General features: G+C 48.2%; 1 protein-coding gene across 1 annotated transcript; it reads left to right on the plus strand.

The window, feature by feature from the left end:
* Positions 1-15,891: 15,891 nt before the first annotated feature.
* On the plus strand, positions 15,892-26,597 carry KLHDC7A (kelch domain containing 7A). The gene is made up of 2 exons (XM_077931089.1): positions 15,892-18,693; positions 25,912-26,597. The coding sequence occupies exon 1, from the start codon at positions 16,050-16,052 to the stop codon at positions 18,663-18,665; it is 2,616 nt and encodes an 871-aa protein (XP_077787215.1). The 5' UTR covers positions 15,892-16,049; the 3' UTR covers positions 18,666-18,693; positions 25,912-26,597.
* The last annotated feature ends 366 nt before the right edge of the window (positions 26,598-26,963 follow it).

Here is a 26,963-nt window from a genome sequence, read left to right on the forward strand (position 1 = left end):
TCATTTGTATGTAGCTAATCTGTCCATATTATCAATCCATGTGCTCAATGGAATCTTTTTGTGGCTCTGATTTTTTCCAATTTATAGAATATCCCAATATTCTATAAAAGGTTTTTAATTTTCTCCATAATTTTTGGAATTGTAACTTCTGGTTTTGTAATAAATAAAAGGATACCGTCCGCAAATAATACAATTTTGTAATTATCTTTGTTGTACTTTACACCCTTGACTAGATGACTTTCCAACTCGACAGCGCTACGATTCTATGAGATGCTGGGGTTCTGACTTGCAATGAGAGCTCATTTCCGCAAGGACCTGGCTGTGTGTGCTTAGAATTCCTCCCGTTCAGCAATATCCTTTCGAATGCTCTATAGACTCACGCCCTCCCTGAAGCCTTGAATCTGCTACGTGTTAGCAGGGTGGGAGAAGAAGACAGTTTCTCTCCCCCTCCCTCTTCCTGTCTCTGGTGGTGTAGGGCCATTTCTCTTTTCAAGTCGCCGCAATGCCGCTGGGACCTGAATCACCTCCATTCAGGAGGCGAGGGTCTAGGATTTTGCCAATGATCGCAGGCGGCACCTGCTTGCCTTTCAACTCTCTGAGCCTACTTTCCTCCTGCTGGTAAGCAGGCAGAGGGGAAAAAAGAGACAGGTTTGCACACTCTCCTGCTTGGAACGGAGCCAACTAATAATTCATAAAGTGACACAGAGAGGAGATTGCCAGATCTTTTGAAGACAGGCTTGGCTGTCTTCACCCATGACCGTGGGAAGGTGATCGCAAAAGTATGGAAAGACTTCCGTTCAAGGACACCTTCCAGAACTGCAGGAGGTTGTCACATCCGTCCTGCTGATGAAGTTATAAGCAGCCCAGCAAAGGCAGCAAAATCCAGGAATCCTTCCAGCCCTTATGCATGGTGGGAGAACCGTAACTCAGTGGTAGAACACCTGCTTTGAATGCAGAAGGCCCCAGGTTCAACTTTCAATGGCATCTCCAGGTAGGACCGAGAAGGCCTGAAATTCTGGAGAGCTACTTCCAGCCAGCCATCATCCCCTTCACGTAATAGTAATTATTATTATTATTATTATTATTATTATTATTATTATTATTAATACCCTGCCCATCTGGCTGGGTTTCCCCAGCCACTCTGGGTGGCTTCCAACTGAATATTAAAAACAATACAGCATCAGACATTAAAAACTTCCCTAAACAGGGCCGCCTTCAGTTGTCTTTTAAAAGTAAAATAGTTGTTTATTGCCTTGACATCTGCTGGGAGGGCGTTCCACAGGGCAGGTGCCACTACTGAGAAGGCCCTCAGCCTGGTTCCCTGTAACCTAACTTCTCACAGCAAGGGAACCACCAGAAGGCCCTCGGTGCTGGATCTCAGTGTCCGGGCAGAATGATGGGGGTGGAGACGCTCCTTCAGGTATACAGGACCGAGGCCGTTTAGGGCTTTCAAGGTCAGGACCAACACTTTGAATTGTGCTCGGAAAAGTATGCAGCCTTTCCATAGTTAAAACTATGCTTGAGTTAGCTTGTGACGTAAAGAGATTTGCAAACTTAACCAAAGCCATCATCAACGATAAATAAAACACATCAGAAAGGGCATAACCAAACTGAGCCGTTTCCATATAAATCATAAGGTCTAAAAATAAAGATGCAAATATAATTAGTATCAACAACAGCAACGAGAAACCCTAAATGTCTGTTCAGCAATCTCAGCTTTTGTAGCTGGAGTTAGTCAGGCCTCCGCCCTTCCAGGCCAGGTGGGGAAAAGCCCGCAAGGCAGGGATCAGGTCTTCCAGGACTCACAGCTGAGATGTAGACCAGAGCTTCCCAAACTTTTCATGTTGGCGACACACTTTTTAGACACGCACCATTTCGCAACACAGTAATTCAGTTTCACATCATTTCGTGACGCGGTAATTCAGTTTTACTAGCAAACAGGAGCTTAAACTAACCCCTTTCCAGCCCTAGGAGGAGTGTGGGGAGTGTTCACACGACACACTTACACACTGCAGCCGACACACTAATGTGTCGTGACACGAAGTTTGCAAAGCTCTGATGTAGACAATATGGAGCTAGACTGATCAATGGGTTGGAAATGGTTCCTGATCTAAAAGGCCACAGGTGAGCCATGCCTGTTATACAATGTGACACACTGCCTTGGTTGTCTTCAGCTAAGTCCTACACAGAGTAGACCCATTGAAAGGAGTGGACCCAAGTTGGTTTTTTCTTATGATCACATTTTTCTGTAAAGTTTTTTAACTAAGAACATAAGAAGAGGTCTTCTGGATCAGGCCGGTGATCCCTTAAGCAGGCCTTGAGCACAAGAATACCATCCCCTCCTGTGATTTCCAGCAAATCCGAGTGCAGAAGCATTACTGCCTTTGGCCATGAAGGCACAGTATTCACATCAGGGCTTGTAGCCACTGATAACCTTATGAATTTGTCCAATCCTCTTTTAAGCTTTCGAAGTTGGTGGCCATCACAGCCTCGTTCGGGAGCATGTTCCACAGTGTAACGAAGTGGGAAAGTTTTGAATGGTATATATTGGTGAAGGGCAGATAATAAATTAAAATAATAGAAAGGTAGCTTACCTGGGAGAAAATCCTGATTCTAAACCTCTGCTGCCTTTCAGGATATCTTTGGGAGAGGAAAAGGCTAAGGAGTAAACTCTACACTCCAGAGTGGAGTCCCTAAATCGGTTGGATGGTGCCTTGTATGCAGTGGTGTCGCAAGGTGGGGGGGGCAGTGTGCCCTGGGTTCCATATCTCGCGGGGTGACAAGAAGGCACCCCACAGGGTGCTTGCCCCACCCCCCTGGCGCGTCAGCACAAGCAGCCATCGTGCTGCCGCAGCCACATGTGGAGGACCCTCTATTCGTGGCTTTAGCCGTGAGCAGAGGATCTCGCCACTGTCCACATGGCGTTCGAGCAGTGCTGGTGGCAAACCGCTACATACAACACATGCGCAGTGTCTCATGCATGCGCTGTGCGTAGCAACACTGCACATGAGCTGTACATAGCGGTTTGCCACTGGCGCCGCTGAAGCGCCGTACGGACGGCGGTGGGATTCCTCCGCTGCCGGGAAGAGCCACTTACGGCTCCCACTTTGCTGCTTTACAGTGAGTCAGGGAGGAGGAGGACAGACGGACGGACAGGAGCCGTGGCTGCCGGGAGGACAAGCTGTACAGCTTTGCCAGCACCCTGGCAAAGCGGCATAGTTCTCTCCCTTTCCCCAACGGCTCAGGGTATTTGGGAGTCGCGGTGGCAGAGGCATAGGAAGGGGGGGCGGACAACCCCAGGTGTCATTGCTGAGGGGGTGACATTTGGTGCCCACCCACAACTCCCAAGCCTACCCTGAGCTGTTGATGTGGAGGGGGTGAGAGAAAAAATTCTGCACCAGGTACCACCTAGGCTTCCTATGCCTCCTTCCAGCAACTCCTGCAGCCAAGCTGTTGCCAAATATATTGCTCTGCTTTCCTTTGGACCACATCAGCAAGGCCGAGAGGAGGGTCTTGTCCTGTGGGCAGCCCAGGACCTCCAGACCTGCTTCCCAACGTTGCACCCGAGGGAGTCCACTTTGGTGCTGCTAACCCACTGGTTTGACTTCATCCTCGGAGGCCACTCCATTGTCTTTCGAGACAGCTGGATGCCAACAAAAAGTAGTAATGATTAACATGTGCCATTAAGGTAAGACGAGGAATATGCAGGAGAAATGATTTCGAGGAGATGTGGGAGGTGTTTGTAGAATTTGTACTGTTAAAACAGAAAGTGGTTAAACCATCGCAAGAGGTGTTGAAATTTTGGGAGGTTGGATAGTTACAATGGAATGGTCTCGGAGGTGTTGTTGTTCTTGTTTAGTCGTTTAGTCGTGTCCAACTCTTCGTAACCCCATGGACCAGAGCACGCCAGGCACTCCTGTCTTCCACTGCCTCCCGCAGTTTGGTCAAACTCATGCTGGTAGCCTCGAGAACACTGTCCAGCCATCTCGTCTTCTTTCGTCCCCTTCTCCTTGTGCCCTCCATCTTTCCCAACATCAGGGTCTTTTCCAGGGAGTCTTCTCTTCTCATGAAGTGGCCAAAGTATTGGAACCTCAGCTTCAGGATCTGTCCTTCCAGTGAGCACTCAGGGCTGATTTCCTTCAGAATGGATAGGTTTGATCTTCTTGCAGTCCATGGGACTCTCAGGAGTCTCCTCCAGCACCATAATTCAAAAGCATCAATTCTTTGGCGATCAGCCTTCTTTACGGACCAGCTCTCACTTCCATACATCACTACTGGGAATACCATAGCTTTAACTATACGGACCTTGGCCGCCAAGGTGATGTCTCTGCTTTTTAAGATGCTGTCTAGGTTTGTCATTGCTTTTCTCCCAACAAGCAGGCGTCTTTTAATTTTGTGACTGCTGTTACCATCTGCAGTGATCATGGAGCCCAAGAAAGTAAAATCTCTCACTGCCTCCATAGTAATGGTAATAATAGTAATAATAATAATTAATAGACCCGGCCTGCTATTCTCAGACACTGGACTTTGTTCCATCAGCAGTGTTGAAATAAGAGTCAACCACTTGTCTGTTTGGATTTTGAATGTGGAAAGGGGCCATCTTGTTCGTTGCCTCAGGCAGCAAAGCTTCTTGCGCCGGCCCTAACAGCCTGGCGGGTGTTGCTGCGGATCTTGAAAGCACTGGGTGGGTTGATTTAGGCTTGCATAGTTTCTTCTCACCAAAGGAGCTGAGAAACGTCAGTCTTACCACTCCTTCCTAACTCTGATCTGGAAGACCCAACTGCCCGGGAGTCTGCATGAAGATTTTTGTTTTCAAAATCCATTTGAATTTGCAAGGAAGGGATGCGTTCGGCTCACTGCCTACTCCTTCATGTAATTATGAGAAGTAGCGAGTGTCGGGTGAGGTTCAGGGGGCCACCAGCAATTGGATGCATTATTCATTGTTCTCCAAGAATGAAGCACTTCCCATCTAGGTCTGCATGCTGATTCCTTTTGAAAAATGATCATCATAATAAGAGCCACAGGAAAACTCTTTGGGATATGTTTCTTCTTTTTCCTCCCTTAATGGCCCAACTTTCTCAGCCAAGCCTGGCCAATTAGCAGAGTCCCGGAAAGCACCAGGGCTTGACATTTGCACAAGTAGGACCCTAGCCAACACCCATGGTTGGCTTAGGGAGAATTGGCTTCATCTGAAACAAACACATATGAGTTTTCTTTTGCCCCCCTTAAGTCAGATTTCAGCATTTGACTCTGCGGACACACTTTTGTTCTGGGTCCTCCTCCTCCTCCTGTGTGTGAAGGGGGCAGCCTGTTGCAACAGTTCAATAAAGATCAGGCTTACTAGCTTCTTTGCTCCTCAATATTCTCTGGTTGGCCTCTGTTATTTTCTCCGACCAATGGAGAACCTGCAAAGGACTCTAAAAGGGCTCTTGTGTCCCCCATAAGGGAATAAGGGCAGATTTTCGTTTATTACAATCACCTTGTCGAGGTGAATGGGCTTGCATACTCCTGTGACCCTTGTGAGCGAAGCCATGGGGAGTTTCGCACTCCCAGCAGGGTCACCCAAGGCGGTAAGGTCGAAGGGGAGGAGCTAGACAAAGAAAGATGCAAGAAGCCCTCAAGGTAGAATAGGCAGAAAATAACAAGCAGTATGTTACAACAACTGTGAAGGCAGATAACGGCTGCAGCAGATAAGAATCTACTGGTTGTCGTGATACTCATGCCATCGGAATAGAGTCTTACTGCAAAGACTGTGCGTTGGTCAGCGTGCACTGATCTACACACAGAAATCAAATTCACGCACAGGCGTCTTCCAGAAAAACACTGGCCTGCGAGTGCTCCAATTGGAGAACAGCCTTTACCCAAGGTGTCATGGGCTTTGAAGATGCTCAAACTCAAACAAAAGGGAGAAACGTGCTAAGAAGAAGGCACAATAGATGTTATATACTGAAGTTCTCACCCTGGGCCAGCAAGGGGATACTGTAGATAGTTCAGGTCCACATATGCAAATAAGGGATCGAAAGTGATGTTCAGTGATTGGATAGTTACAGAAAATGGTTACTGTTGCATTCTAGTGGAGCTCTATATAAGCAGGCTGGCTGAACCCTTCAGTTCAGTTCTGTTCTGGCCTGTGAATAAACAAGAGCTGTTTGAAGAGTCGCTGTGTCATCTGATATGTTCACCCAGAACTTAACAATAGGCAAACCCGCACCGTGATCAACTCTCTCCTGGAAACCTATGTCCCCACTGTGGAAGGACGTGTGGATCCAGAATTGGCCTTCACAGTCACTCACGGACTCACTGTTAAAACCGTGTTTGTGGAAGACAATCTTACTCGCTCTGTGAGGGGGGTGGAGGAAAGACCCATGTGATAACCTAGAGCATGGGTAGGCAAACTAAGGCCTGGAGGCTGGATCCAGCCCAATCACCTTCTAAATCCGGCCCGTGGATGGTCTGGGAATCAGCGTGTTTTTACATGAGTAGAATGTGTCATTTTTTTATTTTTTATTTTGACAAAGTAATAACCATAAATAAATAAGAATAAAAAGGTGCCCCACCATTGAGGCCATTCCATTCTAATTATCCAACCTCCCAAAATTTCAACACCTCTTGCGATGGTTTGACCCCTTTCTGTTTTAATAGGACAAATTCTACAAACACCTTCCATCTCTCCTCAAAATCATTTCTCCTGCGTATTCCCCCTCTTACCTTAATGGCACATGTTAATTCATTATTCATAGCTCTGTCCCACACCTCTTTATACCACTCTTCCATTTTATATTCTGCTTGCCCCTTCCACTTCCTACCTACAATAACTCGGGCAGCTGTCAATAAATTTGTGAGCGAGTTCTTCCTAGCCTGTGAACCTTCCACCCCATCGTAAATTGATAATAATGCCACCTCTGGACTTTCGGTCAGCTTTAACCCAGTGATTTCTGTTATCTCCTTAAACACCCTTTGCCAGAAAAATTGTACATATTTACACTCCCACTACACGTGAACATAATTCCCGGTTTCCTGGCGTCCTCTTCAAAATAACACCGATTATTCCTTGTTTAAAGGGACGCGGGTGGCGCTGTGGGTTAAACCACAGAGCCTAGGACTTGCCGATTAGAAGGTCGGCGGTTCGAATCCCCAGGACAGGGTGAGCTCCCGTTGCTCTGTCCCTGCCCCTGCCAACCTAGCAGTTCGAAAGCACATCAAAGTGCAAGTAGATAAATAGGTACTGCTCTGACGGGAAGGTAAACGGCATTTCCATGCGCTGCTCTAGTTCACCAGAAGTGGCTTAGTCATGCTGGCCACATGACCTGGAAGCTGTACGCCGGCTCCCTTGGCCAGTAAAGCGAGATGAGCGCCACAACCCCAGAGTCGACCATGAATGGACCTAATGGCCAGGGGTCCCTTTACCTTTTTTATTCCTTGTTTATTTGATTTAATCTCACTGGTGTTAAATACCACTTTTTTATACCACCTATACCCCAGCCTGCCTGCCTGCCTGCCCCTCATTATTAAGCCTAGCTCAGCAGTGAGGAACCTCCAGCTTGCGCATTAGACTACTGCAGTGTGCTTTTGGGGGGACTGCCCTGGGACTCCAGATGGAGTAAAGTGCGACAGCCACACTGCTGGTAGTTAAAACATCTGCACTGCCTGCCTATCTCCTACCGAGCCAGGCTCAAAGTCCTTTGTGTTAATTCACAAAGCCCTGAACAACTTAGGTCCAGGGAACCTTCAGGTGCCACCTGAACCCCGATATCGCAGCTCAGTCACTGAGGTCCTCTGCAGAAGCGTCACGAGTCACCCTCTGAATTAGTGAGGCTCATTTAACATCGACACAAAACCGAGCTTTGAGCGTCACCAGCCCAGCCGTGTGGAATGCTCTTCCAATAGAGATTCAGCCGACGTCCTCTCTATTGACCTTTAAACGTTTGCTGAAAATGTTTATATGCCACCAGACCTATGCAAGCAATTAATAAAAGGTCCTTCTGCAATGGCGAGTTTAAAATTTCTGCTTTTAAAATTGCACATGGTTTTTATTGTTTTATATAATTGTTGTAAATAGCTCCAGTATTTTTATAGGTAAACGATGGAAGCCCCTCTCCCAGGAGGCAGTTATGACCACCAATTTAGGTATCTTAAAACAGGTTTAGACAAATACTCAGACGAGATTGCTAACAGTGGCTACTGCCAACTTTACTGTATGCTTGTGAAACATGGACCACTTATAAACGCCATCCCCACTCCTTAAAAGATTCCATCAATGGCGTCTCTGAAAAATTGTACACATCACTTGGGAAGGTGGATAGTGGTGGGAAGTAGGGGGAGGAGAAAGAGGTGAGGAAATATTGTTTAAAAAGTTGTAGTCATAGGTATATCAGTGTATTCAAATCTAAATTGTCAAATTGTGTTTTTATTGTTATTATGGTTTTTGTTGTATGTGTCTTTTGCAGTTGTTGTTTGTATCGGAAAAATGATTAAATAAATTTTAAAAAAACACATCACTTGGGAAGACAGGCAAATTAATACCAGTGTACTGGAAGAAGCAAAGATCACCAGTGTTAAAGCAATGATTCTTCGACATCAACTCCGATGGACTGGTCATGTTGCCCGATGATCATCTTCCAAAGCAACTATTCTATTCCCAACTTAAGAATGGAAAGCGTAATGCCAATGGACAACAAAAGCAGTTTAAAGACACTCTAAAGTCAAATCTTTTTTTAAAAAAAGTTTTATAAACTTGGAAACACTGGCCTGCGAGTGTTCCAATTGGAGAACAGCCTTTACCAAAGGCGTCATGGACTTTGAAGAAGCACAAACTCAGGACGCAAGGGAGAAACGTGCTAAGAGGAAGGCACGCCTGGCAAACCCTCACCGTGATCAACTCCTTTCCAGAAACCTATGTCCCCACGGTGGAAGGATGTGCGGATCCAGAACTGGCTCCACAGTCACTTACGGACTCACTGTTAAAACCGTGTTCATGGAAGACAATCTTACTTGGCTACGAATCATCGCCAAAGAAGAAGAAAAAGCTCTGTCTCCTATGCTTCCAAATACCAGTGTCTGGAAATCTCAAGAGGGGAGTTTGCTGCTGTGCTCAAATCCTGCTTGATGTTTTCCCACTGTTGCACCTGGGCTAGATGGGCCATTGGCCTGATCCAGCAGGCTCGTCTTATGTTCTTGTTGTGATATTGGCTGGTGGGCAGCCCCACAGGCCTGCCAGATTTAGCCCACAGTGGATCAGGATCAGGCCTGCTAGTCAGTTCCATGTCCCCATATTCCTTGCCCTAGCTGGATCATTCCAAAGCTCCCATATTAAAGAAAAGTTGGGGAACAGCAAGCCTTTCTCATTGGCAAATGCACTAAGCATTCCCAGGTCCTCTCTAGGTTTAATGCCCTGAGTAGAAGATGAAACCTTTGCTTGCTGCTTTAAAGGCAACCTGATTCTCAGTTACAATGCGGGAGTTCCTAATCTGAATTGCTGATGGCGGAGGCTAAGATGCTCTGCTTTGGATCTTGACTTTCTTTTCACATATTTGGGGTAGGGGTGGGGGTGAAATGAGCAGGAGGAACAGCAAAGCGGTACCCTGCCAGCAAACGAGAAGTGCCTTGTTTGCAGACCCCATCAAAGGCTATCTTATCCCTTAAGGGGAAAATGGCAGAAATCTCCTCCTGGAGTTCAGGCAGCAAGAAGTGAAAATATTGCTGACTTTTTTTTTGCATGGGGATCTTGGGGGATGAAGCAAGCGAGCGAGAGACATCAAAGGCGTTTTGCTGCTCAGAAAACAAAAAAGAGGGTTGGAGGCACAAAAAGGAGCTGTTAAGGTGCTGGTTTTGCTTTTTCCGATGCAGCAAAAATAAATAAATACAAAAACAGGTTTGTTTGAGGGGTTGTGTGTGGGTGGGAAACAGCACGAGCCAGTTAGCTCTGGAGAGGCAGTGTAGTGTAGTGGTTAGAGTGTCAGGCTAGGACCTGGGAGAGACCAGAGTTCAATTTCCCCACTTGGCCATGAAACTCACCAGGTGTGACCTTAGGCCAGTCACTGCCTCTCGACCTCACAATGCGTGTGGGTTTACCTTTGAGGCATCTGGTTGGCCATTGTGAGAACAAGATGTTGAATTAGATGGCCTTAGCCAGGATACCGTATATGTTAGTGGGGGGAGGCCACCCTCCTGTCATCATCCTTTGTCTGGCTCTCTCCGGCAGATTGGGAATGAAATGTCTCAACAACAGTTGCTTTAAATTCCTTTCTTTTGACCCCAAGTGCTCTGAAAAATCTGTCCAAATCTTTCCACAGTTTCTACTTTTAGTTAAGTATTTCTCTTTATTTACTTTGTTTAGGGAAGGGAAAGATCTCCCCCCGCTCCCCCCCCTCCTGGCTGCACCTATGGCCCCTGGCCTGATCCAGTGCAGGGCTCTTTTTAGGTCTGCATGTACTCTCCATGAGCAAAGGCCATCTACCTCCAGAGTCGCTGGGAATCACAAGTGGGGAGAACCCTGGTTGAGGGTTTCCTATGATAGACATGGGACACGGGTGGCGCTGTGGTCTAAACCACAGAGCCTAGGACTTGCCGATCAGAAGGTCGGCGCTTCAAATCCCCACGACGGGGTGAGCTCCCGTTGCTTGGTCCCTGCTCCTGCCAACCTAGCAGTTCGAAAGCACGTCAAAGTGCAAGTAGATATATAGGGACTGCTCTGGTGGGAAGGTAAACAGCATTTTACTTATTAAGTATTAAGTAGTGGCTTGACAAAGCAGAAGACACAGAGATTTCTCCAAGTGGTTTTTTAGCTTCTCTTTTACCACCTCTCACGGCACTGCCTGGACTGCTACTGGCCATCTTGAACACCTTGGGTCCACAGAGGCTGAGGAATAGGCCCCCCTTACGCTCCTCTGACCCTTCTGTCAGCTCATTTGCTTGGAGGAAGCAGGTGAACCGAGCGAGGTAGGAGTCCCATTATTCAGAGGCTGAGACAACTGGCAGTAGAGGCACAAGTGAAGCCATGGTTCCGATGCCGACGTGGTGGGCGATGGATGGAACATAGTGCTCTAGCCAGTATGGTCAGCTCTGAATTGGGTTCTGTTCAGTGACATACAAGTTGTACAAGTGACAATAAAGCATTTCAATCAATTGAAATGGTTGGCTTAGGGAGAATTGGCTTCATCTGAAACAAACACATAGGAGTTTTGTTTTGCCCCCCTTAAGTCAGATTTCAGCATTCGACACTGAAATGTCGACTTGTGAATCTCAACTTGGCGATGTGTCCAGGGCTGGATTTAGGTTTGATGAGGCCCTAAGCTACTGAAGGACGCGGGTGGCACTGTGGGTTAAACCACAGAGCCTAGGACTTGCCAATCAGAAGGTCGGCGGTTCGAATCCCCGCGACGGGGTAAGCTCCCACTGCTCGGTCCCTGCTCCTGCCAACCTAGCAGTTCAAAAGCACACCAGTGCAAGTAGATAAATAGGTACCGCTCCAGCGGGAAGGTAAATGGCGTTTCCGTGCACTGCTCTGGTTTGTCAGAAGTGGCTTAGTCATGCTGCCACATGACCCAGAAGCTGTACGCCGGCTCCCTCAGCCAATAAAGCAAGATGAGCGCCGCAACCCCAGAGTCGGCCACGACTGGACCTGACGGTCAGGGATCCCTTTACCTTTATGATAGACATCTGGTTGACTACTGTGAGAACAGGTTGCTGGACTAGACAGGCAGTTGGCCGGATCCCGCAGGCTCTTCTCTCCTCCACACTTTATCCTCCCAACAGCCCTGCCAGGTAGACCCTGGCATTGAATGAGCCAGACCATGGAGATGCCATTCCAGAATGAACCGAGCACCAAGAGCCTTGAGAGCTTTGCTGAGCAGAATTCCCAGCCCTGAAGTGATCCCAGAGTTGAAGGAAGTTTCTTTTTCCAACTCGGAACTTTCTCTGACTCAAGCGCCGACCGCTTTGACCTTAGCAGCCGCAGTTGCACACGGAATCTCCTCAGAGGCTGCAGCTACAAGATACAGAGTGTGTACATCCCCCTCCTCACAATTCTTTGTGGAGCAGGATTAAAATAAATACACCCACCTCTAGTGCTTTGCGGACAGGATCCTATGGGGAAATCTAAAAGGGAATGTGCATGTTTGCTTGCGGTTTTATCAAAACCCGTTTGCCTAGCTACCGTGCAGAGTGTAAGATTACAGTAAACACTTCTGCCAGCCCCCAGCGGCCACATTGTGCATGCCCCGTGGTGAGAAGGAGTTTTGTTTCAGATTGAGGTTGAATCCTGGCAATACAGAAGTGCTGTTTTGGGGGGACAGGGGGCGGGTGGGTGTGGGGGACTTCCCGGTCCTGAATGGGGTAACTGTGTCCTTGAGGGAAACCCACTGGGCTGATCTAGAGAAAAGGCGGAGAGATTGATGGAAGATGCAGAATTAGCCATTTGAACTAGTAAAAACAGAGGACAAAATGAAACAGTTTTCATGGAGGAAAGGGGAAATGTTTGTAGATTCTTGTTTTTAAAAGTTGTAAATGTGTTAGCCCGCTAGCAGGTTTGGAGTAAGTTCAGCAGTAAAAGTTATTTCGATAATAAAGCTGAGGAAAAAAGGTATAGATTATTTATAACATGTAGCAGGACAAGATAAATCAGGAGAAAAAGGTGGGGGGGGAGTTGACTTTTTAAAGTGAATGTATATTGGTAAATGTTAGGTCGATTGTATTTTATTTGTGAAATTTTAGAAATAATTTTTTTAAAAAAAATTAGAGGGTGGAGAAGCTGTCCTTTAATCTTGCTGCTGTGAATGATGCTGCACTGAGGGATTGATGATCTCTGGGAGAAATTTTTACCTCTGGGATCTGGGAGAAATTTTTACCTCTGGGAGGGGAGCCGGGGTCTCTTAACCATTCTCAGCCCCCTGAACAAACTACACCCCCCAGGATCCTTTAAGGAGGAAGCCACAACTGGCCAAAGTATAATGGTGCTGTTTCAGATTCAGACCATTGGCCCGTCTAGCTGAGATTTAAGAGTCTCATGCTCTACCAACTGAGCTACTCCCCTGAGCATTTTATGCCCTGGCTGGCAGTCTTTCCCAGAGCAATTGTTGTATGGAAATCTGGGGTTGGCCTTTACAGCCCAACTCCCCAAGTGGCTCGGGGTCCCCTAGGTCCATTATCAGTCAGTGAAGAATGAGTAGAGGAAAGGACCCGTAGAAGGAAAGCAAGGAAGATCTTTATTTTTCTGCTGCCACAGAGTCTGCCCGCTCTGCAAGGAGGCGAGGACCCAGCAGAAAGGTGTGTGACAGCTTTTTATTATTATTATTCAAGACATATTATCCAAAAACATATCATCTTTGTTCCCCCCCCCCTATTTTTCCTCCCTCCCCCCCTTCCACACAAAACCCCCCCACCCACCCCCCCACTTCCCTCGGTTCCAGTCTTTGGTTTCTCTGAGACTGCTGTTTTCTGCATGTTACAAAGTTGTATAGATCCTCAAACTATTTAGCTGATTATTATCAATAAAAAGTTTGTGAATGTTTATTCAAAACCAGCCAAGGAGTCCAGTTCGCTTTGTTGCGTCTTCAAATACTTTGTAAAGGGTTCCCATTCATCTTTAAAGTCACAGTTATCCTTGTCCCATAGCTTGTATGTCAGTTTTGCCAGTTCTGCATAGTCCATCAATTTTTCTTGCCATGATTCTTTAGTTGTGACAGCTTTTAAAGGCTTTAGAAATTGCCCAAACCCTGACACCAATGAACCTGTTGTTGTAGTTGTTTATCCCCTGCCTTCTTCCATGACAGGACTCAGGGCAGCTTACAGATAAAAACAAGGACTGCTAAAAACATAGAAAGGGCAATCATTTTTTTAAAAAAATAAGCATTAATAGAATTGAAACCGTATACATATTTCTAAAAGTGAAAATCTGGGCACAAAAAGTTGAAGAGCTTTTGCAAAATCTCAAACAAACAAAAAATGAAGTTTTGGAGCTTTTTTTTAGGAAATTCGCCAAGAAAATCAACACTTCCAACATGGGTTGCCATACACCCGAGTTTCCCCAGATATTTCCCCAGAAATCCCGTCCGCCTGATAAATCCCGGATATGCCCGAGAAATTCTGGACATATGGCAGCGCTAATATACATATATAAAATCCCTGTAAAGCATGCAAATGATTACGATAAAAAAATCACAGTCTGGTGTGAGCGGCAACTTTCATGAACTGCCGCCTTCCAGGGACTTTGACCCCTTTGACAAAGTTCAGGAATAGCAGGGCCTATGAAACTTCCTGTGTTTCAGATGGCCTTGTCAGTGGATCTCGAGCCTTGTGAGGAGAAAGTGAAAGAAGAGTCCCGGTTCAAGGACCTAAAAGCCTTTGAACAGGAGTGGGGAAACATTTTCAGCCAGGAAGGTGGACTCTGCCCCTCCCCCTGCTTGGTCAAGCTTCCAGCAGAAACAATGTTAAGTGGAGCAACTGATACATCTCTTGGTACAGTAGCATACAATCTGGCCAGGAAATAGGCCCAGGGTTTCCCACAAGCGCACATGTGTCTCTCCATCCAGGCAAGCAAGAGGCATTATCCCAATTCAGGGCCTCATCCTAGCCAGGCAAAAGCTCTTTGAGCTGTGTGCAACAGTGTGACCCTATTTTCCCAAGACAGTCCCAGATTTGCAGAAGCCGTCCCAGTTTCTGACTTGATCCCGAAATGTCCAGTTTTTCCTTTAAAAGGTAAAGGACCACTGACAGTTAAGTCCAGTCACGAATGACTCTGGGGTTTTGGCGCTCATCTCACTTTTCTGGCCGATGGAGCCGGCGTTTGTCCGCAGACAGTTTTTCCAGGTCATGTGGCCAGCATGACTGAGCCGCTTCTGGCGAAACCAGAGCAGCGCACGGAAATGCCATTTACTTTCCCGCCGGAGCGGTACCTGTTGATCTACTTGCACTTTGACGTGCTTTCGAACTGCTAGGTGGGCAGGAGCAGGGACCGAGCAACGGGAGCTCACCCCGTCGCGGGGATTTGAACCGTCAGCCTTCCAATCGGCAAACCCTAGTCTCAGTGGTTTAGACCACAGCGCCACCCACATCCTTAGGGCATCCCTATTTTCATCAGAGAAATATCAGAGGCTATGGAGTTATGCAACCCCCCGAGCCAAGGAGATAAGGAACTATACAACTCTTAAAAGACATCTTAAGGCAGCCCTGTATCACATTCCGTGATAGCTCAGTTGGTTAGTGCATGGCACTGATAACACCAAGGTTGCAGGTTTGATCCCTGTATGGGATAGCTGCCTCTTCCTGCAACGCAGGGGGTTGGACTAGATGATCCTTAGGGTCCCTTCCAACTCTATGAAATCAGAAACCAGGATGGCTTCTGCAAATCCGGGACTGTTCCCGAAAAATAGAGACACTTGGAGGGTCTGGAGGCAGAGCATAGCCATTGTGCCAAGCAGCAATCAATGGCCCTCTCCTCCATGATTTGATCCAATACTCCAATACTCAGGCCATCCCTTTTTCCTGCTGGAGTGAGTTCCATAGTTTAACAATGCACCGCCTGAAAAAATGTTCATTAGCCAAGTCCCAAAAGTGAGCACTGAAGGAGAAATCCATAATCAGTGACCAGCTCCTATCAGCTTGGGGAAGTCTATTTTTACAGGCACCTGTTCATTTTCTCTTCCTACTTCCTCGTAGCTTTCCAAAGTTTCCTCTCTTGTTTACAGAAGCTTGGTAAACTAAACCCCCATCTGGGAGACTCTGTCTTGTCTGCTTGCTTTGTTTTCCACTTAATACACACAAACACACACACACACACACACACACACACACACACACACCGTGTCACCTGTGTCCGGCCCGGCCCACCTTGTTCAAATATGCAAACCTCCTATGGTAAGCAGACACCTGGCATACAGAGAGGGAGGGAGGGAGGGAGACCAGCCAGGGAGCCTGCGGTGTTCTCTACCTGTCGACAGGTAAAAGTCACCTTCCTGGGAGTCAGGCCTTGGCCGCTTGGAGCCAGCCCCTGCTCAAGAAATAATTAACCTCGGATTTCTCGCATTCCTGAGCACCCAGCGTGGTATGGAAGGATGACCCCCGGCGTCCAGGTAAGCGGAGAGCAGACCTCAGATATGCAGCTGGCTGCTAGGGTGGCCCTCTCGGCCGCCGCCTTCCTCCTACTGACTTTGGCATATAGATATTACAAGTCTCGAGTGCCCTGCGGCAGCCAGCAAGGAGCCAGCGGGGAGAGAGGCAAGGGCAGCGAAGACACAGAGGGGACGGAGAGCATGGTCTGCTGTAAGGAGGAAGAACTGCCCCCTGGACTGAGGCACCGGTGGGTCAACAACAAGGGTGAGAAGCCGAACCACAGGGCAGGGGGTAACCCGCCGCTTTGGGCACCTGGGCCTGCAGTCTTTGGGGAATCTAGAGGGCAAGATACACCTGCCTGCAGAGAGCCAGATGGGGAAAGAGAGGTAAAGAAACAGGAGAAGGAGAGGATGAGTCACCTGGGAAGCGGGCTGCCACCAGACAGAAAATTCTCAGTGGCAGAAGAGGAGAAGGGAGGGGAGACTTCTGGTGCTGTCCTCAGCAATGGAAACAGTGCCGCAGTCACAGAGACTGCAACGGAGTCAGAGGGCAGGTTGCCTTCTCTGGGTTTGCTTTCCCCAGAAGGCGGCTTCTGCAGTTTGAACGGCAGCCACAAGGATGTCAGCTCTGCAGAAAATGGACTTTGCCTGGCTGCTCAGGAGAAAGGATCTGGGCATGCAGCACTTCACCCTGCAGATGAGAATGGTTCCACTTTAGGAGGAGGGAGAAGTGATCTGTCTGGAGAAGAGGAGAGGCAGCATTTAGCCCCGACCCAAGAGGAGCAGGAGAGGACCCGTCCGTCGTTCCATGCCACTTCTGACATGGGCCTGAAGATGAACCATAGCCATGCTGGGTCACACACCACGTACATGTTCTCCTCTGTGGCCCAAGTTCAGGTGGAGGAAAGCCTTGTTAAAGAGCGGAGGCTCCAGGAGAACAGTAATGGGCAACCAGGGGTCCCTGGGACCAGCCTGAGAGGCAAAGTCTATGACTACTACGTTCAGTCCATCTCCCAGTCGGTCCTGAAGGAAATGCCTTCCTGCGCCAGCCTGGGTACCCAACCATTTTCTCAGCTACCTGTGATCAACATCCCTGATGCCTCTGAGGAGCAGTTGGGTCAGGAATCAGCCCAGACCAAAGCAGCAGAAAATGACCCTGAGGATGTTCCATCTCCTGGTGCTCTTCCTCATCTTATCCAGGATGAGACAAAGCCCCGGCAACCTGGGAGCCAGGATGGGGCTGCTGTCCAAGAAAAGAGATCCAAGAAACCTCCAGGACCTGGAGCCTGCAGCTTCAGCCGAAAAGACAGCCTCCATCAAATCATAGACAACCCAGAGCTTCAGGTGCCTATGGAAGGGTTTGGCTGTCTGGCTTCTGGGTTGTCAGGACTGGACACACCACCTCTCAGCCCCCTCCGTTCCAGCTCTGTTTCTTCACTGGTCGGGTCCATGCAGAGTCTCCAAAGCGACACGAGTGAGGAACCCACAGTGGAGCTGGTGGCTGGCGCCAAGTTCTTCCACATCCCGCTCAGCTCAGAGTCCTCCATCGACATCCACCTGGACCTGGGGAACTGCTACGAGGTCTTGTGTACGGCCAAGAAGCAGAAGCTGGAGACGCTCCGGGAAGCGGCCTACAAGGTCATGAGCGACAACTACCTCCAGGTGCTCAGGACCCACGCAATCTACAGTCGCCTCAACGGCATGGAGAGAGACCTGATCCTGCAGCGGAGGATGCGGGGGCGGAAGTACGTGACTGTGGCAGACGTCAGCTCTCAGGGCGAGAGCCAGCATGCGAGCAGGCTCTGCTACTACGACGACCAAAAGGATACCTGGCACCTGTTGACTCACGTGCCTCTGGAAGTCGTCTCCAAGGGTTGTGCCATGTGCAGCATGTTCAATTACCTCTTTGTGGCCGCCGGCTGTGAAGGACGGGGGAGGCGCCAGAAGCCGTCCAACCGGGTTTTCTGCTACAACCCTTTGACCAACATCTGGCGCGAGATCTGCCCGCTGAACCAAGCTAGGCCGCACTGCAAGCTGGTTGCCTTGGACGGCTACCTGTACGCCATTGGTGGGGAGTGCCTCTACACTGTTGAGCGCTACGACCCACGCCTGGACCGCTGGACCTTCGCCGCCCCGCTGCCCAACGATACCTTCGCTGTGGCCCACACTGCCACGGCGTGCGATGGAGAGATCTACGTCACGGGGGGCACTCTGCGCTACATGCTGCTGAGATACGTCGGGCAGACGGATACGTGGAAGTTCAGCCTCACCGGTGGAAACAAAGACCGGACAACAGAGATGGTGACCGTCAATGGGTTCATCTACCGCTTTGACCTGAACCGGAGTATGGGCATCAGTGTCTACCGCTGCGGCGCCAGGGCCAAGCTTTGGTATGAGTGTGCCACCCACCTCATGCCCTTCCCGGCCAGCTTCCAGTGTGCTGTCGTCGAGAACCTGGTCTATTGCATCGGCCGGCAGTTCAACATCCGCTTCCTGGCCGATTATGTCTCGCCGCGGTTCGGGACCAAGGAGTTACAAACTTTCCCTTCCCCGAGAGGGACCCTTTCGCCCGTGACTCTCGTGCTGCCGGACAGGGAAGTGGTACAGACGAGGGTTTGAGGACACCGATGGCGGGAACCACGAGGAGGTGAAGCTGCTTGATTCCACAGGCCTTGCCGCTGCACACACACACACACACACACACACACACACACACACACACCACTAGCCAATTTCCACAAATCTGTCAAGGGAGATGGAGCTACAAGCGGGTTGGCAGGATCTGTTTATTTTAAGGCACTTAAATCCTTGTAAATTTGCATGCAAATTAAACGCAGCCTTTGGGGTCTTGGACGGTCGCCAATACAGGCCTAGTTAGCGCGAATGTAGGCAAATGCCGCGGAGCCGGGGCGCCACTATCCTGCTGCACACCATCATTATCTGTGATACAAGGGAGGCTTAACCCTATGGCTGACTCAACTCCCTTCTCCCCTGCTCTCAGCTCTCAAAGTCATCTTCTGATTTTGTTTATGAATGTATAGCAATCTGGGGCGAGTGAGTGAGTGAGGGGAGAGAGAGATGCAAGGATATAAGGAGAGCCTTGCCGGATAAGACCAAAGGTTCATCCCACCCATATTGATGTTTTTCAGGGCGCTGTGCCAAAAGGGTCTTCCGTGCTCTGATTTTAACCGTCCTCTGTCAATCATCAATTAACCACGCGGCGCATCATTGAACTGTGGAACTCCCTCCCACAGGAGGCAGGCATGGCCTCCAACCTGGGTGGCTTTAAAAAAGGGATTAGACAAATTCATGGAAGAGGAGAGGGCTCTTGATAGTTGCTAGCCATGATGGCTTGGCTCTGCCTCCACTGTTCAAGGCAGCAATGCTTCTGGATCACGGATGCTGGGACCACAGGAGGGGAAGGCGCTGTTCTGCTTGAATCCTGCCTGCGGGTTTTCCAAAGGCATCTGGTTGGCCGCAGGATACTGGACTAGAATGGCCATTGGCCTGATCCAGCAGCCTCATAATACATTACAGTGGTACCTTGTTTCTCAAAGTTAATCCGTTCCAGAAGTCCGTTCCAAAACCAAAGCGTTCCAAAACCAAGGCCCACTTTCCCATAGAGAGTACAGTGGTACCTCTACTTATGAACACGGTTCGTTTTGGGGTGCCATTCGCACCCCAAAAAGTCCATAAGTAGAGCACCGCTACTGTTTGTGCGCAAAGCGCAATAGAGCGCTTCTGTGCATGCACAAAGTGCGCAAATCGCTTCTGTGCGCGCACAGGGGTGAACCCAGAAGTAAACACTTCTGGGTTTGCCATGTTCGTAACCTGAAAAGCCGCAATATGAAGCAAACGTAACACGAGGTATAACTGTAATGCAAAATGGATTAATCCATTCCAGACTTTTACAAGCAACTGCTAAAACAGCAATTTAACATGAATTTTACTATCTAAAGAAACCATTGATCCATAAAAAGAAAGCAATAATCAATGTACTGTACTATAAAATAAATAAGACAGTATTGTAGATGATAAAAATTAAAAAAAAAAAATTCTTACCTGCACTGGTGATAGTCATTGTTTGGCTTTTATCCATTTCCACAGTCACACAATCAATCAATCAGTAGCTGAACTGGGTCCCACACAGACACAAAAACAAATTAACCAAAAAGGCCTCAAAAACAAAACCACAAAATAAATAGCAAAAACAAAAGCGCCAAACTTAATCCGATCCGGAAGTCTGCTTGACTTCCAAAATGTTCGAAAACCAAGGCGCAGTTTCTGATTGGTGCAGGCGCCCTGGAAAAAATAGCCGAATGCAGCATTGGACGTTTGGCTTCCGAAAAACGTTTGAAAACCAGAACACTTACTTCCGGGTTTCCGGAGTTTGAGAACCAAGGTGTTTGAGAACCAAGCTGCCACTGTGTTGTGTTCTTTAAGGCCATTCCCAGCCCAAAAGGAACTGCCAAACAATTCCATGCATGCCTGATCTTTCCAGCTCCCGTGGTGGGGCTATAGAAACCACAGGAGGGGAGAGGGCTGTTGCGCTCGGATCCTCCTTGCTGGATTCCCACAGGCAACTACAAGAACAGGCCACTGCGAGAACAGGTTGCTGGGCTACATTGGCCTGATTCAGCAGAGTCTCCTTATGCTCTTAATGAGAAAAGGGAACTGCATTAGAAAGCTAGCAAGAGGCGGGGGGGGGGGGATTTGGTGAAATTCTCATGGGTGGAACGCAGAGGTTTTGTGGCACTTCCAGGAGGGCAACCCAGTTAGATGGGTGACATATTATTATTATTATTATTATTATTATTATTATTATTATTATTATTATTATTATTATTATATTAGGGCTCTAGTGCTCAGGTTGAGTGTTCCCCATTGCAGTATCTGGCTGGCCGTTGTAAAAACAGGATGCAGTATGGGTCATTGGCCACAGTGGCATGCGGTCAGTGGACTGGGGTGGGGGCTAGGCTAGTCGCCTAAATGTTCCCCTGGCACCTCCTTCCCAAAGCCCAGGAATATACGCCGACAGGGTCCAAGAACCCTCCTGCCACGCAGGGGCATAGGAAGGGGGGGCGGGGGGTCGATTGCCCCAGGTGCCCTCACTGAGGGGGGGTGACATTTGGCACGGTGTGCGGCCGCAACTCCCAAACCACTTTGCCAGCAGCATTCCCCCTCCCCCCTTTGTTTTGACAGCTTGGGGGAGGCTTCGGAGTCGCGGGCGTGCGGAGCGCTGAATGTCCGCTGTGGGCGGCTCGCTCCACCCCCGGCTGCAGGACGTGCGCACTGCTCCAGGCACCCAAGCAGCTATCCTGCACCTGGGAGGACACCCTCCACGCCCCCCTCGGGAGCATGCCCACCCTGGGCAGCGCGGGCATATGCTCCACCGCTGCTGCCACCTCCCCCAAGCCCACCTGGAGGCAGGAGGACTCCAGCATCCTGTCAGAGTCCTGGTAGAGATAAACAACTACCTGACATTTAGAAAACATCTGAAGGCAGCCCTGTTCAGGGAAGTTTTTAATGTGTGAGGTTTTGATGTATTTTTAATCTTTGTTGGGAACCGCCCAGAGTGGCTGGGGAAACCCAGCCACATGGGTGGGGTACAAATAAATTATTATTATTAATTATTATTATTATTATTATTATTATTATTATTATTATTATTATTATTATTATTGAGAGGTGCAGGCACTGGGCTTTTGTGACACCCAGCTTAGGGAAGGAATCACGATGCTCACATGCAAAGTCTGGATATCCCACCTGCCCAAGTACCCTCACTCCTGTGGCCCTAACTGTTCCCCTGTTAAAAATTTCACCACACGCTACTGATTTTTGGCCAGATCCAGCAGACTCTTCTTATGTTCTTTTGCTAGCCTCTTCCTCTTCCACGAACTGTTCTAATTCCATTTAAAGGCATCTAAGGCAGCAGCTGGGATACGGGTCTAATCCACAGAGCCTAGGACTTGCCAATCAGAAGATTGGCAGTTCGAATCCCCGCGACAGGGTGAGCTCCTGTTGCTCGGTCCCTGCTCCTGCCCACCTAGCAGTTCAAAAGCACGTCAAAGTGCAAGTAGATAAATAGGTACCGCTCTGGCAGGAAGGTAAATGGCATTTCTGTGTGCTGCTCTGGTTCGCCAGAAGCGGCTTAGTCATGTTGGCCACACGACCCGGAAGCTGTACGCCGGCTCCCTCAGCCAATAAAGCGAGATGAGCGCCGCAACCCCAGAGTCGGCCACGACTGGACCTAATGGTCAGGGGTCCCTTTACCTTTAAGGCAGCAGCTGTCCTCACGTCTCTTGGCAGGGAGAAATGGGATTCCAGTTTCACCTTTCAACGTAAACCCACCTATTTCACACTTTCCAAAACAGTACAAGGACTGAAAACACTATCACCCCTTGAGAATTAACAGCTCTCCAAATTTTGCAATAGAATAGAATAGAATAGAATAGAATAGAATAGAATAGAATAGAATAGAATAGAATAGATTCTTTATTGTCATTACACAAGTGCAACATTGCACAAGTGCAACGAAATTGGATGCCATCCCTTAAAAACAACAAAAGCAAAACAACAACAACAACCAAACAAACCACATTCCAGCCACACCCACACCAACACCCATCAAACTCCCAGGTCACACTATCGAGTTACAGCATTCAAAAAGGCCACAGCTCTTGGATAGAAACTGTTTTTCAGTCTATTTGTCCTTGACTTGATGTTTCTATATCTCCTGCCAGAAGGCAGTAGTGCAAACAGACTGTGTCCCGGGTGAGATGAATCCTGCAGGATGTTGTTTGCTTTCCTAAGACAACGGGAACCGTACAGTTCTTCCAAAGATGGGAGAGGATGACCAATAATCCTTTGGGCTGTGGTTATGACCTTCTGGAGCACCTTCCTCTCCCTAGCTGTACAACTGGAGAACCAAGCACAAATACAGTATGTAAGAATGCTCTCTATGGAGCCTCGGTAGAAGGACACCAGCAGTCTCTCACTCAGATTGTTCTTCTTTAAAAGTCTGAGGAAATAAATTCTCTGCTGGGCCTTCTTCACCAGAGCAGTGGTATTTGCGCTCCAAGTCATGCCCTGATCGATAGTTACTCCCAAAAACCTGAATTCCGCCACCCTCTCCACCCGTTCCCCGTTGATATACAAGGGCTGAATGTCCGCCTTTTTTTTCCTGTAATCCACCACCAATTCCTTGGTCTTAGCCGTATTAAGAGCCAGATTGTTCTCTCCACACCAAACACAGAGCCGCTCCACCTCGTCCCGATAGGCGGACTCATCCCCTCCTGAAATGAGCCCTACCACCGTAGTGTCATCAGCAAACTTGATGATTTTGTTGCTGGAATAGATGGCTGTACAGTCATACGTATAGAGAGCATAGAGCAGGGGACTCAACACACAACCCTGTGGTGAGCCGGTGTTAAGGCTAAGGGCTGTGGACATATGTGACCCTACTCTAACCCTCTGAGAACGTTCTGACAAAAAATCCAAAACCCAGAGACAGGTGGAGTTGGAGAGTCCAATCGCCTCTAGCTTGGACACCAGTCTATGGGGGAGGATAGTGTTAAAAGCAGAGCTAAAATCCACAAACAGCAGCCTCACATAACTCCCCGGCTGCTCCAGATGGGACAGAGCAGCATGGAGAGTGGTGGTGATAGCGTCTTCTGTGGATCTATTTGCCCTGTATGCAAACTGGTAGTTGTCAAAAGTTGATGGAAGACAGGAAATAATGTGACGGCGCACCAGTTTCTCAAAACACTTCATGATGATTGGAGTCAGTGCAACTGGTCTGTAGTCATTCAAACTACTGCAATGCCATTCTCCAGCCAAGTCATGTGTGTGGAAGTGCGTATACCGGGTGTGTGTTTCAATCATGCATCAAAATGCATCTGTTAGTGAAAATAACATGCAGAAATACACTGTATCAGGGCTTTGCCAGAATGGGTAATTTAGGCAAAATTGCATGCAAACATGTATGTATTAATAGAAATTCACAGTAAAATGCTATTGAATTTTCTGGTGGACTTAAATAATTAGAATAGTAATAGTCACAACAACAACAAATTAATGTGCAAATATATAGAACTGAACTTAAGATTGGAAAGAAAGGGGGAAATGTAGAGAGTTGTAAGGGACCCCAGGTGGTCATCTAGTCCAATCCCCTGCAATGCAAAGAACCTCTGGCAGATGGAACATTGTACTTAATTGGATACAACCCTCTATGCCTAAGCAGTTATGATGAGAGTGAGCTTTCTGCTCTGGACCACTCTATGGGGATGTTTTGGGGTTCCTGCGTGAGTACAGACATTCTGACATGCGCAGTGGAGGGGTCACTCCTCCCACAAACCCAGCACCAGAAAGTAACAAGAGCACCATCAGGGCAGGACTTGTGGGAAGCAGAAACCCAGGCTCCAGCCAGCAGGAAAAGCAAGAGGACTCCCAAATGCACCACGGGGTGGGGGAAGCCAAGTAAGCCAACTCATTCACTTAACTGACTATGGAGGGGTCTCTCCATAAGACCATTAAGTCCAGAGTCCAAAACTGCCATGATCACACCACTGGGATAAACTGAAGACCAGAGGTTCTCTGCCCATGTAACAATAATCATAATCATAATCATAATAATTTATTATTTATACCTCGCCCATCTGGCTGGGTTCCCCCAGCCACTTTGGGCGGCTTCCAACGGAATATTAAAATACAATAACCTATTAAACATTAAAAGCTTCCCTAAACAGGGCTGCCTTCAGATGTCTCCTAAAAGTCTGGTAGTTGTTTTTCTCTTTGGCATCTGGTGGGAGGGCGTTCCACAGGGCGGGTGCCACTACCGAGAAGGCTCTCTGCCTGGTTCCCTATAACCTCACTTCTCGTAGTGAGGGAACCGCCAGAAGGCCCTTGGCGCTGGACCTCCATGTCCAGGCTGAACGATGGGGATGGAGACGCTCCTTCAGGTATACTGGGCCGAGGCTGTTTAGGTCTTTCAAGGTCAGCACCAACACTTTGAATTTCCTCGGAAACATACTGGGAGCCAGAGTAGGTCTTTCAAGACTGGTGTTATATGGTCTCAGCGGCCGCTCTCAGTCACCTGTCTAGCTGCCGCATTCTGGATTAGTTGTAGTTTCCGGGTCACCTTCAAAGGTAGCCCCACACAGAGCGCATGTGCAGAGTGGTTTTATTTATTACATCTATGTTCCACGTTTTTCCTCTGAGGAGCTGAAGGGGGACACACAGTTCTCCGTTCCCTTGTTTCATCCTCACAACAACGCTGTGAGGTAGGTTAAAGCTCAGAGATGGCGACTAGCCCAAGGTCACACCCAGTGTCCTTCATCATGGCTGAGTGGGAATTCGAACCCTGGTCTTACCAGGTCATAGTCCAACACTCTAACCCAGGGGTCAGAAACCTTTTTCAACTGTGGGCTGTCCCTCAGACCTTGGGGGGGGGCAGACTATATTTTTTTTGGGGGGTGAACAAATTCCTATGCCCCACAAATAACCCAGAGATGCATTTTAAATAAAAGCACACCTTCTACTCATGTAAAAACACACTGATTCCTGGACCATCCGCGGGCCGGATTTAGAAGGCGATTGGGCCAGATCTGGCCCCTGGGCCTTAGTTTGCCTTCCCATGCTCTAACACACTGCCTCTCATCTCATAATACTAGGTAGGTTAGGGCATCTTGGCTAGAGCAGATGGCATCCACGCAACTGTTCTCCGCTGCACTTTCCCGTACAGATTAAAAGAGCTTTCTGGTGACTCGGACATTGGGCTCAATTAATCAATGCTCATTGAATCAAAAATTATCTCATAAAGGCCTGGAACATCTTTTAACTAAAGCTCTCTTTTCTTCATAAGTAGGACAAGATGCAAGCTTGATGAGGGACCAAAGCGGTCTCAACTCCACATCTTTGAGAGTTGCTCCCAGCCCCCAAAATCCTTTCCTGCTTGTTCACAGATCAGTTTATGCCTCAGCACCAAGCAAGGATTTGCCCCATCTCATGAAACACAAACACACACACACACACACTTCACAGCCCTGCAGTGTTTGACCACATTCCATCACTGACAGTTTCCCCTCTCTAGCAGGCAGGAATGTGTGTGCGTGTGTTTTTTATGAGCATTCCATGACATCACAGAGACTCAGCCAATGGCGGCAAAAGCTGTGTGGACCTCAAATGGAGAGGGGCAGTAAACTTTGCAGCCTTTTTAAATGCCTGTGTGTAATTAAATGGGCCTATATATTTTCTCCGGGGCTTGAATATGCAGATAAAATAAAATAAACAGCAGTAACAACAAAGTAGCCTTTGAGATCTCTGCCACATGCTTTCATCAAGGTTTCTGCCGCATCCTCATATTTGCCCTTGGTTGTTCCATTACTGTAAGTGACTGAAATTGGATAATTAAGATACATAACCTGCCATAATCATTAATGCGCTTTACATCTCGGTGTCTCAGAATGCATTTTCGTCAAAGTGCCACCAATTACTCATCTGGAGTGCAGATTCCAAATGGCTGCGGTTTCATTCCCCCACTATAGGCACTTTTTTTTTATAAAAAAAAGCCATAGATGGCTCCAGGATGGTCACTGTTAGCTGTTTCCAGGACGGTTTATCTTAGTAAGATGGAAGCTTAGAATTGCAATGTTGGAAATGCCCCCAGTGGTCATCAAGTCCAACCCCTTGCAGTGCAGGATTCACAGCTAAGGCAATCCCAAATCTACTCTGCTGCCCTCAGGTGTGGTGAAGGATTCTGTCCCACTCAACTCCCCTGGGTTCAGGGAAGCCAAGGCCTTCCCCTGCAAATAAGTTTGAGTCCTGATTTTTCACCTGGATCCATTTGATGAATCCCATTGTACTAGTAAACAACAAAAGATAAGAAAAGATAAGATTCCAGGTGTCTGATCTGACATC

The sequence above is a fragment of the Podarcis muralis genome, chromosome 7 (genome assembly GCF_964188315.1).
Source record: "Podarcis muralis chromosome 7, rPodMur119.hap1.1, whole genome shotgun sequence".
Classification (NCBI taxonomy): domain Eukaryota; kingdom Metazoa; phylum Chordata; class Lepidosauria; order Squamata; family Lacertidae; genus Podarcis; species Podarcis muralis.

Coding starts and splice junctions, on each gene's coding strand:
- KLHDC7A (XM_077931089.1), top strand. CDS start 16,050: ATGACCCCCGGCGTCCAGGTAAGCGGAGAGCAGACCTCAGATATGCAG.